This window comes from Loxodonta africana, chromosome 12 (genome assembly GCF_030014295.1).
Source record: "Loxodonta africana isolate mLoxAfr1 chromosome 12, mLoxAfr1.hap2, whole genome shotgun sequence".
NCBI lineage: Eukaryota > Metazoa > Chordata > Mammalia > Proboscidea > Elephantidae > Loxodonta > Loxodonta africana.
Genome location: NC_087353.1, coordinates 48,633,652 through 48,652,088, shown reverse-complemented (window position 1 = coordinate 48,652,088; position 18,437 = coordinate 48,633,652). Strand labels below are relative to the sequence as shown.

Here is an 18,437-nt window from a genome sequence, read left to right as displayed (position 1 = left end):
CCCAGGGCTGAGCAATGTTTCAAATAACCCTTGACTTTTTGTACACCAAGAGCTGAGGTAGTTTGCCACCTCCCCTGGCCTAGGGCAGGGGGCCCTCTGCTGGGGCCCTTGGTGACTCAGGTTGTATCCTCAAGTTTAGTGTAGGCATCTTGGTCTAGTGTTCCTGAACCCAAGGGGCCTTCCTCACAGGGAGATTGCTGTATCTTTTCTGATGTTCCTGTGGGATATGGGTCACCCTTCACGGATACCCAGGTTCCACACCGTCTCACCTCCCACACCGCTCTCACCTCCCCTTCCTTTCTGCAGTCTCAGCACAGCGCCTGACTGTGCCTTTTCAAAGATGTATCAGGGCATGTCCTTCTCTGCTTAAAATCCTCCCTACTGTGCTCTGAGCGAAAGCCAGAATTCTTTTTTTTTTTTTTATTAACTTTTATTGAGCTTCAAGTGAACGTTTACAAATCGAGTCAGTCTGTCACATATAAGTTTATATACACCTTACTCCATACTCCCACTTGCTCTCCCCCTAATGAGTCAGCCCTTCCAGTCTCTCCTTTCGTGACAATTTTGCCAGCTTCCAACTCTATCTTCCCATCCCCCCTCCAGACAGGAGATGCCAACACAGTCTCAAGTGACCACTTGATATAATTAGCTCACTCTTCATCAGCATCTCTCACCTACCCACTGTCCAGTCCCTTTCATGTCTGATGAGTTGTCTTCGGGGATGGTTCCTGTCCTGTGCCAACAGAAGGTTTGGGGACCATGACCGCTGGGATTCCTCTAGTCTCAGTCAGACCATTAAGTATGGTCTTTTTATGCGAATTCGGGGTCTGCATCCCACTGATCTCCTGCTCCCTCAGGGGTTCTCTGTTGCGCTCCCTGTCAGGGCAGTCATCGATTGTGGCCGGGCACCAACTAGTTCTTCTGGTCTCAGGATGATGTAAGTCTCTGGTTCATGTGGCCCTTTCTGTCTCTTGGGCTCTTAGTTGTCGTGTGGCCTTGGTGTTCTTCATTCTCCTTTGCTCCAGGTGGGTTGAGACCAATTGATGCATTTTAGATGGCTGCTTGTTAGCATTTAAGACCCCAGATGCCACATTTCAAAGTGGGATGCAGAATGTTTTCATAATAGAATTATTTTGCCAATTGACTTAGAAGTCCTCTTAAACCATGGTCCCAAAACCCCCGCCCTTGCTCCGCTGACCTTTGAAGCATTCATTTTATCCCGGAAACTTCTTTGCTTTTGGTCCAGTCCAGTTGAGCTGACCTTCCATGTATTGAGTATTGTCCTTCCCTTCACCTAAAGCAGTTCTAATCTATTAATTAATCAGTAAAAAACCCTCTCCCACCCTCCCTCTCTCCCCGCCTCGTAACCACAGAAGTATGTGTTCTTCTCAGTTTATACTATTTCTCAAGATCTTATAATAGTGGTCTTATAAAATATTTGTCCTTTTGCAACTGACTCATTTCACTCAGCATAATGCCTTCCAGGTTCCTCCATGTTATGAAATGTTTCACAGAATCGTCACTATTCTTTATCGATGCGTAGTATTCCATTGTGTGAATATACCACAATTTATTTAGCCATTCATCCGTTGATGCACACCTTGGTTGCTTCCAGCTTTTTGCTATTGTAAACAGAGCTGCAATAAACGTGGGTGTGCATATATCTGTTTGTGTGAAGGCTCTTATTTCTCTAGGGTATATTCCGAGGAGTGGGATTTCTGGGTCGTATGGTAGTTCTATTTCTAACTGTTTAAGATATTGCCAGATAGATTTCCAAAGTGGTTGTACCATTTTACATTCCCACCAGCAGTGTATAAGAGTTCCAATCTCTCCGCAGCCTCCCCAACATTTACTATTTTGTGTTTTTTGGATTAATGCCAGCCTTGTTGGAGTGAGATGGAATCTCATTGTAGTTTTAATTTGCATTTCTCTAATGGCTAATGATCGAGAGCATTTTCTCATGTATCTGTTAGCTGCCTCGATATCTTCTTTAGTGAAGTGTGTGTTCATATCCTTTGCCCACTTCTTGATTGGGTTGTTTGTCTTTTTGTGGTTGAGTTTTGACAGAGTCATATAGATTTCAGAGATCAGGCGCGGGTCGGAGATGTCATAGCGGAAAATTCTTTCCCAGTCTGTAGGTGGTCTTTTTACTCTTTTGGTGAAGTCTTTAGATGAGCACAGGTGTTTGATTTTTAGGAGCTCCCAGTTATCTGGTTTCTCTTCGTCATTTTTGGTAATGTTTTGTATTCTGTTTATGCCTTGTATTATGGCTCCTAACGTTGTCCCTATTTTTTCTTCCATGATCTTTATCGTTTTAGTCTTTATGTTTAGGTCTTTGATCCACTTGGAATTAGTTTTTGTGCATGGTGTGAGGTATGGGTCCTGTTTCATTTTTTTGCAAATGGATATCCGGTTATGCCAGCACCATTTGTTAAAAAGACTATCTTTCCCCCCATTAACTGACTCTGAGCCTTTGTCAAATATCAGCTGCTCGTATGTGGATGGATTTATATCTGGGTTCTCAATTCTGTTCCACTGGTCTATGTGTCTGTTGTTGTACCAGTACCAGGCTGTTTTGACTACTGTGGCTATATAATAGGTTCTGAAATCAGGTAGAGTGAGGCCTCCCACTTTCTTCTTCTTTTTCAGTAATGCTTTGCTGAAAGCCAGAATTCTTAAAATGCACAAGGCTGACTTGATTTGAGCTTGACTTGTTACTTCTGTGGTCTCAACTCCATCACTCCAACTTCTCATCCTCTTTGCTCTGGCACCCTGGCCTCCTTGCTGTCCCTCAAACTCATGGGCACACTGCACTCAATCTCTGCCTGGAGCCCTCTTCCCCAGGTATCATGAGACCCGCTCATCTCCTCCAGGTGTTTGCTCAGAGCTCCTTCTTAGGGGGGGTTATCTGTAGCTGCCATTGAGTCAGCCCCCGACTCATGGCAACCTCACGCACAACGGAATAAAATGTTTCCCAGTCCTGCACCATCTCCATGATTCGCCGCTGATCTGATCTTTGTGATTTACACAGGGTTTTCATTGGCTGGTGTTTGGAAGCAGATTTCAGGTCTTTCTTCCTAGACTGTCTTAGTCTGGAAGCTCCATTGAAACCTGTTCAGCATCATAGCAACATGCAAGCCACCTGGGTTTCCCACATGGAAGGTAAGAATTCTACTACTAAACCACCAATGGAATCCAAAATTAGATCCCCTACATTTCCTATCCCTTCTCTCTGCTCTATTTTTCCTCCTTAGCACTTATCACCTTGTAACAGGCCATATAGTATACTTGTCTATCTTGTTTATTGTCTGTCCCCCAAACCAGAATGTAAACTTCATGAAGGCAGGGGTTTTAGCAATTTTTTCATTTCTGGATTCCCAGCATCTAGAACAGTGCCTGGTGTGTGGCAGGCACTCGGTAAGTACAAGCTCATCTCCTCAAGGCCAGGGATCTGTCTCAAGCCTTTCAGAAACTCACTCCTTTTCCCGCTTGCCTCAGCCCCAGTGCTAGCATGGTACCCCTATAGTAAACCACCTGCCAGGAAGTCGATTCCAACTCATGACAACCCCATGTGTGTCAGAGTAGAACTGTGCTCCATAGAGTCTTCAGTGGCGGATATTTCAGAAGTAGATCGCAAGGCCTTTCTTCTAAAGTGCCTCTGGGTGGACTGGAACCACCAAACTTTTGGTAGCAGGTGAGTGCATTAACCACTTGCACCACAACCTCATAATACTCATTGCTGAGTCCTTAGGACTGGATCACATTTTTTTTAGTTTTCCCAGGATAAACCAAATGTCCACATACTGAGTCATTATTATTCTATGCTATGCTCATTTATAATTATCATCCTAAATGTAATGATCCATTACTCCTACATAATTCTGACTGTAATTGCTGGCCTGTGTACCCTGAGCTGACCTGGGCTGTGCATGACACATTTCCATAGAAGCTGCCTCCAAGGAGCATGAGCAGGTAGGCTTTGCCAAGTAGCCACGGTGCTCAGCAGATACCTCCCTGTCCATTGGATTCACTTAAATCGCTTGTGGGGATAAGAAGAGAGGTCCTGGAAGGGGTAGTAACTGTGCTATCTGCAAGAATTTTATAGTGTTTCCTCTAGCTCAGGTCTTGTCTAAATGAGTTTGGGTACTAGAGCCAAGAGGTCAAAAAGACACAAGAGGGTGTGGTGGAGCCAGGCCTTCCAAGGAGCCTCCCGAGTAGTCACTCTCCACCCTGCACTCGAGCCTCCACTCTGCCATGTACCTGCTCTCTTCAGGTGAGTCTGCCAGTTCTTCTGCACTGGCTCCCCAGCACCCACCCCACCAGACTCAACTCCTGACAGATCCCTTCACAAGTCCCCTGCCTATCGCTGCTCCCTGCACACATCGGACACTTGTGCTTCTTCGCTCAGGTGCTAGCAATGCCCCCACTCACATCAGAGCAGGGGACACAAGCCACATCTTTGTAATAGTCCTGAAACCCTGCAGAGGAGACCCTGACAGCTGGGGCCTGCCAACCCAAGAGCCAATCTTGGGGAGAAGTTGTTGTATCCAGCCTTCAGAGGCCAGATGCCGCTTTCTACTCACATGCTCCCAACTATTCCTTTCTGCCATTGAGTTGAATCCAACTCATAGCGACCCCATCAGGTTTCCAAGGATGAGAATATCTATGGAAGCAGACTGCCACATCTTTCTCCCATGGAGCCACTGGTGGTTTCTCACCATTGACCTTTTGTTTAGCAGCCCATTACTTTAACCATTATGCCACCAGGGCTCCTTTAACCAGGAGAATTCTTACCAAGAGCCAACATTAGTCAACTGATTTTCAATCAAAGCTTTGCTGGGCAGGAGGAAGCAATGTGAGGACAAGGCAGGAACTAACCCTCAAAGGAACTCAGGGCATCAGCACCTACAGCCATCCCACAACCCATGATAGTGTCACTCCCCAGTGCTGTCCCTTTTGTCTTTCCATTAGAAGCAGAGGAAGCAGAAGGGTGGGAATCAGAGAGATCACAACTTCAGTTGAAATAAACATTTGTCAAGGTTGAACAGTTGCCTCTATGAACAACTGCCTCCTTTGCCATGAGACCAGGAGAACTAGATGGTGTCTGGCTATCATTCCTGAACATTTTGATCAAAAATTCTTTAGAAGAATCCTGATCAAAAGCAGGGGAAAATATGGAATAGAATTTCAAATTCTCATGGACTCCAGACATTCTGGAGCCAGTGAAGCTGGCTGGGCCCCCAAAACTATTGCTCTGAGATAATCTTTAAACTTTAAACCTTAAACAAAAACTATCCCCTGAAATCTTCAAACAAAAAAATAGCTTATTTTAACTAGTAAAGTACCTATGATTTGAGCATTGTGCTTTTTAAAAGAATTATCTATGTGAGATCAAATTGACAACAGCAACTCAAAAGGTTGGATGGAAAGCTTAGGGGGCAGTGAGTTTAAGATAATGATGGTAGAACAACGTGGAAAAGGATAAAAAAAATAGTGAGAATGGCAACAGAATTTGAAGAATGTAACCAATGTCACTGAATTGTACCTGTAGAAATTGTTGAAATGGTGTATCTTTGGCTGTGTATACTTTCACCAAAATAAAAAAAATTAAAAGAATACCTGTGGTGCTCCAGGACCCAGTGCCTTTCCAAGCAAGAGATAAAGCAGCATTCCGTGCAGAGATGAAACACCTGAAACCTGCTGCGCACAGCTTTAGCCCATCAAAAACACAATCATGGAGAAAAGCAACAAGGAAGTTAGCTAGAAGAGTAGCCAAAATACCCATTTTTCCTCTTTTTCCATTTGCTCCTTTTTCGCCTTTTGGGCCCTGTGGACCAGGCTGTCCATCTGATCCACTGTGTCCTGGTATGCCATCAACTCCTGGAGGTCCTGTGTCAAAATATGAAGTGGACATTTTCAAAGTAACCACTGAAATAGTGTGATTTGCAGGCACTGGATGCCTTTTCCGTTTCCTCTCTTGCTTCTTCCCTTCCTTCTCCACCTTTGCTATCCCCCCCATCCTAATCCCAACTGTGACAGGTAGTGGGGATGGTGATGCAGGCTCTCGGAGTAGGGGGGAGGGCAGGAGAGCTTGCCATAGGGGTAGAGAGAAGCAGGGGTGGGGGACATAGTCAGGGCTGCCTTCAGATTCCTTCTCCTTCCCACCTCTGTCCTTTCTGGGGAAGCTGGGGTACATTCACCCATATCCTCTCCATGAAACTGGAAAGTCCATGCAAGCCTACCTGGTGGGCCAGCTGGTCCTACAATAGAAAAAGAAATTTAGATGGTAAACCACAGGTGGAAGAAGGAAAAGCCAACATCACAACCCCCAAAAACCCAAAGAACACCCCCTCTTAAAATGTACTAATCACCTAGTGACACCTTTTATTTAAAACTTATTACATTTGCCTGACAAGGAGCCCTGGTGGTACAACAGTGCTGGGCTACTAACCCAAAGGCTGGCAGTTCAAACCCTCCTAGCAGCTCTCAGGGAGAAAAATCTGGCAATCTGCTCCCATAAAGATTACATCCTAGAAAAGCTTTTGGGGCACCCCTACTCTGTCACGTGGGGTTACTATGAGTCAGAATCTATTCAACGGCACCCAGCAACACGTTTGCCTAAGAGATCCTTAAAAGCAATTCAACAAAGACCCGTTTGCAAATCAAAACCACTTTTGCTGAAGTTTCAAGGGAAGAATAATTTCGAAGTTAGCTTCACTACGGATTAATAGATTTGTCATCTCTAGAGCAACAGGCTTAATTAAATGAGGTTCAGTGAGAAGACATGGGGGCCCCCTGAGGGCAGCATCTGGCATGGGTTAAGTGTCAGCAAATAGTAGTGCCATACATCATTCAAGGGTGAGACTTGGCTCTAGAGAGTGCTCCCAGAGCTCCCATCCACCAGCTCGTCTCATCAGGGCTGCCAAGGGGAGTTGAGAGCAAGGCTGGCTCTCTGGGTCTCTCCTTTATTGCAAGAAATAGCCTGATAAAAATTGAGGGCCTAAATCAGTAATAAATACCTTCCTAGTGTGCAATTACTAGAGGATCTAAGGAGTTCAGAGGAATCATTTACATATAATCTGACAAAATAATTTTGCTTCCACAAACCGATGTCTGTCATTGTCAACTATTCTATTTGAGCACTCAGACAAGGTAATGAGGCTGTAACATGAGCAGTTGAGGTACTTGTGTTTCTTCAGACCACATATAGCAATTACCAATATTGTAGTGGAGAGGTTTTCCTGTAAATCTAAGCCTGTGACCAGTAGAAAACAAGCATTTACTAAATATTTATCATGTGTGCCAAACTCTCCTTTGTGTGTGGGCCACACAAAGAAGCAGAAATCTCGTTTCCTGCATCAATTGTATTTATACCTATTTGGGAAAGGCAGAAACTGGGGTGCTAAAACCAGTTGCCTTTGAGTCAATACTGATTTGTTGTGACCCCATGTGTATTAAAGTAGAACTGAGCTTCACGGGGTTTTCAATCACTAATTTTCTGGAAGTAGATCACTAGGCCTTTCTTCCAAGGTGCCTTTAGACGGACTCAAACAGCCAACCTTTTAGTTAGCAGCCAAGCCCATTAAATGTTTGTACCACATGAAAGAGCTACAGAGAAGTAACCCCTCCTGGGAGGACTGGGGAGCTCTGGGCACGTGCAGACTGAGAAATCTTCGTGAAGTGAATTTGAGCTGTGGCACTGAAGAAACAATAGCCCTAAGGTGAGTTCAGGGGTCAGGACCAGCTGTTCTATACAAGGGACTAGCAGGAAACAAGGTACCTAGTTGAGAACTTGTAAGAGCTTTGGGAGAAAGGATGAAGACTGGTCAGGCTGGATTGTGTAGAGATGAGTTCGAATAAGTACTTGGGTGGGTTGGGGGTAAGGTAGAAGCACTTGAATGCCAAGTCCAGAGGTTTAGAGAATATCTGTGAGGCAGTAGGGAGCTACAGTAGATTCTTAAGCAGGGGAATGATACCATGAAATCAGTGTTTGCTTTAGATCTTCTTTGTAGTTGGAAGTTGAATAGAAATAGATGGAAAGGAGAAAGAGAAAGAGAGAGAACAAACTCAGAGGATCCTTTAGTAAAAACCAGGGATAAGTTTGTGCACAAATGTGGTAGCTGTAGAGTTGAAGAGGAAGCTAGAAATTCAAGAGGTATTTCAGCAGAAGAGTGAGCAGGACTCTGCAATTGTGTAGGAGGCAATGAAAGCCTCTCAGATGACTAGGAGCCTAGGACACCGATGGAGAGAGGCTACTGTAAGAGTCGCGGGGACCCTCAGAAGAACTGATCTTTGGGCATATGCTTTCAATACATCCAGTACTCCTTTGGGCAAAAATGATTTGTTGAAAACGGCATCACAGTTTCTAGTCAGTATAATCTGTGGCTACATGACTTTACCACTAGGTGGAGAACATGCACTGGTAAGGGGTGATGTGGACAGTTGACAGAGGTCAGAAGAGATCAATTAATGATCATTCCCAACTACAAAAAAAAAAAAAAAAAACTACAGATGGAGTCAAATTCAGATGAGCAGATTGGTAGAAGGAAGAAAAACAAGCCAGATTCAGAACAGGATGTAGAATAAGGAATATCATTGCTGATGTCAGATGCCAGACTATACCAGAAAGATGTTTACCTGCATTTTATTGACTACACAAAGGCATCTGACTGTGTGGGTCACAACAAATTATTGATAACATTGAGAAGAATGGGAATTCCAGAACACTTAATTGTGCTCATGTAGAACCTGTACATAGACCAAGAGGCAGTTGTTCAAACAGAACAAAGGGATACTGAGTGGTTTAAAATCAGGAAAGGTGTGTGTCAGCATTGTATCCTTTCACCATAGCTATTCAATCTGTATGCTCAGCAAATAATCTGAGAAGCTGGACTATATGAAGAAGAACACGGCATCAAGATTGGAGGAAGACTCATTAACAACCAGCAATATGCAGATGACACAACCTTGCTAACAGAAAGTGAAGAGGACTTGAAGCACTTACTGATGAAGATCAAGGACCACAGTCTTCAGTATGGATTACACCTCATCATAAAGAAAACAAAAATCTTCACAATTGGGCCAATAAGCATCATCAGGATAAATGGAGAAAATACTTTGAAGTTGTCAAGGGTTTCATTTTATTTGGATCCACAACCAACGCCCATGGAAGCAGAAGTCAATAAATCAAACAACGTATTGCACTGGGCAAATCTGCTGCAAAAGACCTCTTTAAAGTGTTAAAAAGCAAAGATATCACTTTGAGGACTAAAGTGCGCCTGACCCCAGCCATTTTTATTTTCAATTGCCTTATATGCATGCAAAAGCTGAACAATGAATAAGGAAGATCAAAGAAGAATTGATGACTTTGAATTATGATCCTGGCAAAAAATATTGACTGCCAGAAGAAAAAACAGATCTGTCTTAGAAAAAGTACAGAGAGAATGCTCCTTAGAAGTGAGGATGGTGAAACTTTGTCTCATGTACTTTTGACATGTACCAGAGATCCTTGGAGAAGGACATCATGCTTAGTAGAGGGTCTTTGAAAGAGAGGAAGACCCTCAATGAGATGGATTGACACAGTGGCTACAATGATGGGCTCGAGCATAGCAATGATTGTGAGGATGGCGCAAGACTGGGCAGGGTTTCATTTTGTTGTGCACAGGGCTGTTATGAGTTGGAACTGACTTGACAGCACCTGACAACAACAACAACAGTAGGTTACAAAGGAGCCCTGGTGGCACAAAATGTTTAAGTGCTCTGCTGCTATATGAAAAATTGGTGTTTCAAACTCACCCATTGGCTCTATGGGAGAAAACCCTATGGGGTAGTTCTACTCTGTCGCATGGGGTCACTGTGAGTTGGAATTGACTCAACAGCACACAACAACAACGACAATAGGTTTCAAGAGTTCCATGCAGCTGGACTATTGGTGAGAGCCTGGCTGGAGCTGTATATTTAGGTCACATTAGCCATGGTCAAGGGTCTTCACTATGGTGAGTCACAGGGTGGGGCCCCTGGTCCCTGTTAGGGTCCATACAACCCTTGAGTATTCTGTGTCTGAGGGAGCACAACATTAAATACCAAATAAAAAACACAAACACCGTGGCGGGTTGAGAGACTGTAATCATTACAGAAGCAGATTGCTAGGTCTTTCTTCTACAGACCTTGGAAGAAAAACAAGTTTTTCCTTTTTTGAACAAGGCACGTGTATTTCATTTGGCCCTGGGCCCTGCAAATTATGTAGCTGGTTCTGCTATACCCACCCCACACTCCTAACCAAAGTTGATTAGAATTGGATAGATGCTGAGCCAACTGGATATTTATTCTCCTTGAAATCTAAAACTGGCCACAGTGACCCCCATCATGTAAACTAAAGGCCTGTGGCTGGCTATGGCCATGAAGCCAACCTGCAGAGAGAAGAGAACAAAGTAAGAGAAGCAGAGACAAGAGACAAGTATCCCCACAGAGTCAGGAAGATGGAAAGTAGGCTGCTGGTTCCTGACACCTTTCCAGTTCCTGATTTCATCCCTCCGAGGCCCGCTGCAAGCCCTGACCTTGAGTTCTGTGAGATACTCTTGTGGTGAGGGCAGGCCTTGTGTTCACCAAACTCAGTTTCATTTTCCTCTTCGTGGACCCTGCTGTGTGGTAAAGAATTTAGCTTTGCCCAAAGAATTTTGTCTTTATCCTTGGTTCCTGGAAGATAACCTCTTAAACCTTGGAACTTCCCCAGTTATTGAAGTGGCTCTGATGAGGCCTCCAGACCACATCTGCCACAAAGATCACCACAGAATATCAGCCAAGTTCAGTGAGGGATATGAGTCAGTCAATTATGCCTACATAACAAGGCCTTAATAATGGCTTCCTCGTTGGTGACATAGGGGATGTTGTTGTTAGGTGCCGTTGAGCTGATTCCAGCACATAGTGACCCTATGTGACACAGTAGAACTGCCCCATAGGATTTTCTTGGCTGTAATCATTACAGAAGCAGATTGCCAGGTCTTTCTTCTACAGAGCTGCTAGGTGGATTCTAACTGCCAACCTTTTAGTTAGCAGCCAAGCACTTAATCGTTGTACCACTAGGGTTCCTTGACAGAGGGGATAGTGCATCCTTTTTTGGGGCCATAGAAGCTCCAAGTTAGGAACCCTCCTAGACCTCACCCCATACATTCGTCGTTTGTGTCCTTTTTGCTGTAATAAAACTGCAATTGTAAGCCAGGCATTTTCTGTGAGTTATGAGTCGTTCTAGCAAAGTATTGAACCTGAGGGAGTATTGGGAGCCAGGAAGTCAGAAGTGAAGGGGCAAAGAACCCATGAGCTTATGACTGGCATCCCGAGGGGATAGAGTGAACCCCCAAACTCACAACCAGCAGATCAGAGGTGAGAATGTTATGGGGACTCCCAAGCTTGTGGCTGCGTCTGAGGTATTGGGCAGACTTGGCAGTCTGAAGGACTGTGCCCTTTACTTGAGAGGTCTGACCTTGCTCTGGGGAGTTAGGGTCAGAGAAGAAGTGTTGCCTGTGTAGCTGGGGCTAGGACAGAGGAGGAACAAACTGAATTGATTTGATTGATCCTTACAGTTTGGTGTGGGAAGTGGGATTTGATTTTTCCCAGCCCCAGCTTTCTTGCAGTTAGGCTGGGGCAATGTGAATGCCTGGGTTCTACCCGGTGGGATCTACCAGGGGGAAAGTAAGATACTTCCAGGCCTGGCTTTTAAAAGCACCCACATACACACCCATCGATGCTGAGCTGATTCTGACTTATAGTGAACCTACAGGACAGAGAAGAACTGCCCATAGGGTTTCCAAGGCTGTAATCTTTATGGGAATAGACTATCACATCTCTTTCCCACTGAATTGCTGGTGGGTTCAAACTTTTGGTTAGCAGCTGAGTGCTTAGCCACAGCGCTACCAGGGCTCCTTTAAAAACAACCAGTGGCATCCTTTGGTCCTCTCTCTTTCCCTTTGAGATGGTCTTGGTGCCTGTGTTGAGATGGTGGAGCCACAAGATGGCAGGGTCTCCGAGTCAACAGAGGACACAAAAGGCCTTGGAGAGTTGCCCACATCTGACTGGACTTTGTGAAGTGAGTAATAAACCTTTACTCTGTTAAGCCACTGAGATTTTAGGATTTAATTATTACCACAACATGGCCTAATCTATCTTGACAAATACACCCTTCTATCCTTATAATGGAGTCCCCTGGGAGGTGCAAAAGGTTAATGCACTCAATCCAACCAAAAGGTTGGAACTTCGAGTCTAACCAGAGGTGTCTCAAAAGAGAGGTCTGGTGATCTACTTCCAAAAAAATTAGCCACTGAAAACCCTGTGGGGCACAGTTCTACTCTGACACACATGGGATCGCCATCAGTTGGAATCTATTCAATGGCAACTAATAGCCTTATAATAATAACTCATAACTCACCCCACACTTTTTTCTCAAATAAGCTATAGTGGATTTATGCAACTGCAAAAATTCTACTGCAAACAGAAGAATCTTAATTGAGGAAGGAAACACAGGCACGGCAATTATGGAGAAATCAATAATAAAGACATTTAAGACTCAGCCCTATCCACAAGCCCTAGCACTAGCCTGTGGGTAACTCTGAAGGCCTCTGGCTCCTCCTGCCACAGCCATTCCAAACCACAGGGAAGACCCCCTCTGCGCATCACTAATTTCCCATCAGCAGCCTCCCCTTTTTAACCTGGGATTGTGTCAAAACGGATGTTGCCTTACCCAACTTGATAGCAATGAACACACAGGAAATGGCCACATATTTCTCACAGTCTTGCTGATGGAGGTGAAAAAAGAAGCCAAACAAATATTCCAAATAGAAAACTTTCAGAAAATGTGGCCTGGCTCTGTTTTAGAAAGAACCGGTGAGAGGTGAAGGAGCCCTGGTGATGCAACCAGTTAAGTACTCCGCTGCTAACCAAAAAGTTGGGGATTTGAATCCACCCGACAGCTCCATGGGAAAAAGACCTGGCAATCTGCTTTTGTAAAGATTACAGCCAAGAAAACCCTATGGGGCAGTTCTATTCCATCACATGGGGTTGCTATGAGTCAAAAACCACTCAATGGCACGTAACAACAACAGTAAAAGGTGCAGCTCCAAAACCTGAGTCTATTATCTTGACTCTCCCACTCCTGTGTCTCAAGCAAGAACTCCCTTGGATCTGGATTTGTGCTGGTCACAACCTCAGGGTCCACAAGAGTCAAATGTGCTCAGCTCTCCTTAAGGAATGGCCCTGGAGGGACCAAGCTCTCACACCTGGAGGGTGAATCCACCAACACCAAAATAACTGGCTAGTTTGACCCACGAAGCCCAAGAAGCAAAGCCGGTTCAGTAGAAGTATAATCAGCTATACTACCTGTTTCTGAGACATGCTGGTCCATTCATTTACCAGGGTTTCACAGGCTGCAGTGTTGAGGACAAAGTACCCACCCTAAGCACCATGGTCTACCCCCTGCAGCCACCTCTGCCACCAGCTGTTGGCCAATCCCAGGGCACCAAAGCCCTGCTCCCACTAAACTGCAGCTTTGGCCCAATTCTATTTATTTGGTGCATTTCGACTTTGGGATATGGCCATGGCAAGCTTAACAAATCAGAGTAGGGATGGCAAATAGGTTTTATTTCAAGTGCTGATTCCCATGAATTAGCAGTAGCTTTCTGAAACACCAGAAAAGAATGACATGAGGCCACACTTGGTAGCCACTGTGATCCACTATTATTTTTATTGTTGTTGTTGAGAATATATACAGCAGAACATTCACCAGTTCAAAAATTTCTACATGTACAATTCAGTGACATTGATTACATTCTTCAAGTTGCATGACAATTCTCACCCTCCTTTTCCTAATTGTTCCTCCCCCATTATGAGTGTGATCCATTATTGATGTCTCCCTGGGTATATTAAGGCAGTGGTGGCAGCTACCATCTCTGGGTTAGAGTCACTTGGCTGCAAGGGGAATGGGCACTGTGTATTTGAAGTGCTTCTGCCCAACAAGCAATTCAGCAATGTGACGGCTTAGTGATTTTCCAGCACATTCATATGCAGAGGCCACTGTAAGTGAAGTTAACCTGACAACCTGCCTTCTTCAAGATACCTGCTCTTCCAAAAGACATCCTGTTAGGACCCCAAAGAAAGCTGGGCTCAAGGGTAAGATGCACCCAGAAAAGCATAGGTTGTCTGACAAACTCTGCACTTGCAAACACCTGACAGATCATAAGTTACACAAAACTTCCCAGTATCTGTGCTTATCGCCACAGCAAACCCTGCTGAGTACAGGAAAAGGAGCAGGAATGGGGTTTCAGGCTTACAGCTGGACTAGCCTCAAGTTACAAGTGCTGCTTTTTCAAAGATGAATCCAGTGTAAACGTAGATCTTGCTGCCCTAAGCCCAGGGGTCTGCCCTGGTGACCCCTTCTGTTTGGCATCTTTTTGGGGCTCTTCCATCTATCTGCTCCTCCTGCAGCTCAGGGCCAAGGCTCTGTCCTCCTCCCCCATCAGCCCCCCTGAGTGGCTCAGCTCAGTCCTGGGTCATATTGTCCATTCCCTTACCAATGCAGGCAGTTTGGCCCACCCTAAGGCACCATCTCACTTTCCAACTTGTACTTTTCGCACCTAAGTTTTAATTGAAAAGGTTTCTGGGTAAAAGAAGGCCCAATTTTTTCAAGTTGGCATGAAAGGAGAAAGTGCTGGCTTTCAAAAAGCATTCGGAGGTACCAAAGAATAACTACCTCAGCTTAGATCCAGCCAGATTCGATCCCCTCTCCCCACAATCTCCCCTGAGTGGTCTCAGTAATTCCATCACTTTGGCACATTCACTGAAAAGCCCAGCTCTCATTCTATCACTACAAAAATCAAAAAGGAAGAGGCTTTTCCTTTACCTCTCAACAAGGCTTTTGTGCCTGTAATTCCATCCATCTGAACATTTCTCTAGCACTCATTACCGTCACACTCTGCGGGAACTCTGAAAAGGGACTTACAAAGATGGAAGAACGGTGCTTAAGCCACAAAGGTTTCAGAATAAAGAACCAAGCTGCTCTGAAGACATTTAATTTTCTGTGAGGGCAGAACTGTTGTTTGAGTAATTCAATTAGCATTTTCCAAGTAGCCACAGGATTACAGCTTTTCTCTCTGAGGCCAAAGTGAAAGTCAGATGTGAGCTCTGGGATTCCTGAGGGAAGTGCCTTTGTTACCAGCTCCACCCTCCATTTACTCACTGACAGAACTCCCAGGTTTACTCATTCAGCACAGGTAAAGCATTCCTAATGCTGGCAGGTTGTGAGAGGTAGTAAAAAAAAAAAAAAAAAAAAAAGGAATATTGCAGAAAGAGGTGGGGTTCCTTACAACTAGATACAGACACTGTGGAGTTTCTCAAATTCAATCAGAGTAAGTAACCCTGTGAAGCATGGACCAGGCCTCCCCAGAGCCTGGGGCCATAGACTGACATGGCCCAACAAAAGCTTTCCAAGGCTTCAAAGTCTTGTGGTTATCTTTTAAAGTCCATCGGAATTGTGCTTCCATTCCATAATAGACTGTTTTAATGCGGAAATAATTTCCCCGTTTTCTTAGAAAGCCACACCCCATTTGGAGGGGCAGGATGTTCAGTGTCTTGGAGCCAGGCTCTGTAGATGCCCAGGACCTGGCGACAACCTTCTCTGGCCTGGGGAGTGACCAGTGGGGTTACTGTGTTGAGGTCTGTGTTTTCTCTTGCCCCTACCTCCAGAAGGCAGGAGGCAGGCACTTCCCCTTAAGCACTATAGAGGTCCCTATCAGACTCGAAAAATACTAGACCTGTTGCCATCCAATTGATTCCAACTCATAGTGACCTTATAGTATTTCAGAGTAGAATTGTGCTACATAAGGTTTTCAATAGCTGTCATCCTTTGGAAGTAGATCACTATGGGCTTTCTTCTGAGGGCCCTCTGGGTGGATTCAAACCACTAACTTTTTGGTTAGTAGCTGAGTGCTTAACCCTTTGCACCAACCAGGGACTCCTTCAGGTACAGATGATCACATCACAACCACTCCCCAGCCTACCCTCATCTACCAGCCATTCCTGGTCCCAGTGTTTGATGTGTTTGTGTAATTCATTCCTTCCCTCCTTTCTATTTGTGCTTGATTCATTTTAATGAAGTATTGGCCTAAAGAAGGGGAGGTATGACCAACCTCTTGTCCCACCAGGACTTGGTAGGCACCACACAGAAGATTCTTCCTACAGCTTGTTTTCTTGACTAATTAGCAGTTTGCCTTCAGAGCTTACCTTTTGAGCTGTAGGTATGATGTAGAAAATTTATTCCTTCTCTGGTTAAAAGAATTCTACCACTTAGTGAGGTCTTGTTCTTTTCTTTTAAACTAATGGGAATAAGGAAAACACCAATGGCCCTGGTTCAACGTACCACACGTTTCTAATTACCACAGTCCAAGTTATTTTCCATGGCTCTATTTCTACAGCAATACTGAAAATATTTTTCATAATTACATTACAATGGATTTTCAGCATATTACAAACATCTGGTGAAAGTAAGCTAACATGTATTTTTATAACTTAAAATGCACCTAGGTGTTCATTCTGTCTCTGGCCCTTTGGCTAGCACATGTGTTCCCTATGTCCGTAGACTCCTGTCAGCAGCTGGCCTACCTGTCAGGCAGATGCCCTTGGTGCTGTTGCACAGGTCTACCATTACTCGGACCTGCAGGGGAGAGAGGGGGGTTAATAGAAGCACAGTAAGTGGGCCTGGAACTTGCCTTTTATTCACAAGCAGAGAGCAATGATAAAAACTCACAGAGTACTTCAGGAGAATACGGAGGGCAGATGTCTGAGAAAAATAAACTCGTTGCCCTCGAGTCGATTCTGACTAATAGTGACCCTACAGGACAGAGTAGAACTGCCCCACAGGGCTTCCAAGGCTGTCATCTTTACAGACAGAAGCAGACTACCACATCTTGTTCTTGCAGAGTGGCTGCTGGGTTTGAACTGCCTACCTTTCGGGTTAGCAGCCGAGCACTTAACCACTGCACTGCCAGGGCTCCTTCTGAGAAAAATAGTAAACTAAAACTGAAAAGAAACCCTTCAAAGAGCTAAAGATATTTGCTATCAGCAGCTCTTCTACCTACATCATCAATCTAATACATATTTATAACATTTTGAAGGTGGGAGCTGGATAAAATCTAATTGCCATTCAAGCATAGGCTCTGAAGGTAATAGGTATTTTCCAAGAAAAACTTTGCATGGGTTATAGTGGGAACAAATAGAGAAATGCGAGACAACATATTCAGTGCCCTCAACAAATTGTCCCCACCAGTATTTCTTCAAAATTTCGTCAACATATCTCATCAGAATGGAATCCTTCATGGAGAGCTTTCAACACAGGGACATGAAATGATTTAGGTAAGACAAGCTTCTGATGAGGCTTTGGTTCTGGGATCCTGGGAACAGTCTGCTTTCTTCCAATATTCAATTTCCTCAATTTTAGATAATTGTTGTTTTTCTTATTAAATTTTCTAAAGTTAATTTGTTTAGTTTATGATTATTTATTAGAAATCAGGGTAATCTTTTCTTTGGCAGCAATAGCCCTGAGCCAGGGAGGGTACTGTTTAGTTACAGGGTCAAGCTTCAGATTGTAATAGTTTATTAGCTTCTGATAATTACATTCTTGGATTAAAATGGCTAAAGCATTTCCAGAGGCTTCATGTACAAACAGGGAAAAATCTACGTGATAGGAAAGCTTTCCTATCACCTAGATTTGTTTCGTAGTGCAGATGTGTTTGCTGGAACTTCTTTTAGTTTAGTTACAGCTTCCTGACCCACTGGTGTAATTTGGGAAGAATCTTGTTTGAAGGCTTTTAAATATTTATATAGAAGTTGAGCCAACAAGGAGAAATTTCAAATCCAAGTTTTACAGTAGCCACAAAGACCCAGAAACTCACAGTTTTTTCTTAGTTTTGAGGATAGGAAAAGCAAAAATGGCTTCTTTAGTTTTAGGATCAATAGAAATGTCATCTGCAGACATCAAATGGCCTAAATACTTAACAGAAGGCTGGGCCAGTTGTAGTTTTTCTTTAGGAACTTTATTCCCTCCAGCAGCTAAATGTTTTAACAAGATAGCAAGCCTGTTGCGAGGCAGAACAGATCAGTAAATCATCAGCATATTGCAGCAGCATGGATTCGTTTGCAGATTGTAAGGGTTGCAATTCTGCACATAAGATTTGAGAAAAGTAAGCAGAAGATTCAAGAAAACCCCTGGCATTATAGTTTAGGCAAGTTGTTGATTTTCTTAGGTGAAGAAAAACAAATATGGCCTCTCCAAGTGTATAGGAATATTGAAGAAAGCGCTACAAAGAACAATTTCTATAAAATATGTAGCATCTGGAGAAGCATTAGAAAGTAATAAATGAGGGTTAGGAATTACTGGAAATATAGGAATAACAATT

The 18,437-nt window shown here is 44.1% G+C and overlaps 1 protein-coding gene across 1 annotated transcript in view; it reads right to left on the bottom strand.

Moving 5' to 3' along the window:
• The window catches only part of GLDN (gliomedin), a 134,077-nt gene that overhangs the window by 30,992 nt on the left and 84,648 nt on the right, over positions 1 to 18,437 (bottom strand). The window contains exons 2-4 of the mRNA XM_003420522.4: positions 16,645 to 16,696; positions 6,243 to 6,260; positions 5,782 to 5,889 (exon numbers count right to left, since the gene is read on the bottom strand). Coding sequence (XP_003420570.1) covers positions 5,782 to 5,889; positions 6,243 to 6,260; positions 16,645 to 16,696 — 178 coding nt within the window. The remainder of the gene's footprint in view (positions 1 to 5,781; positions 5,890 to 6,242; positions 6,261 to 16,644; positions 16,697 to 18,437) is intronic.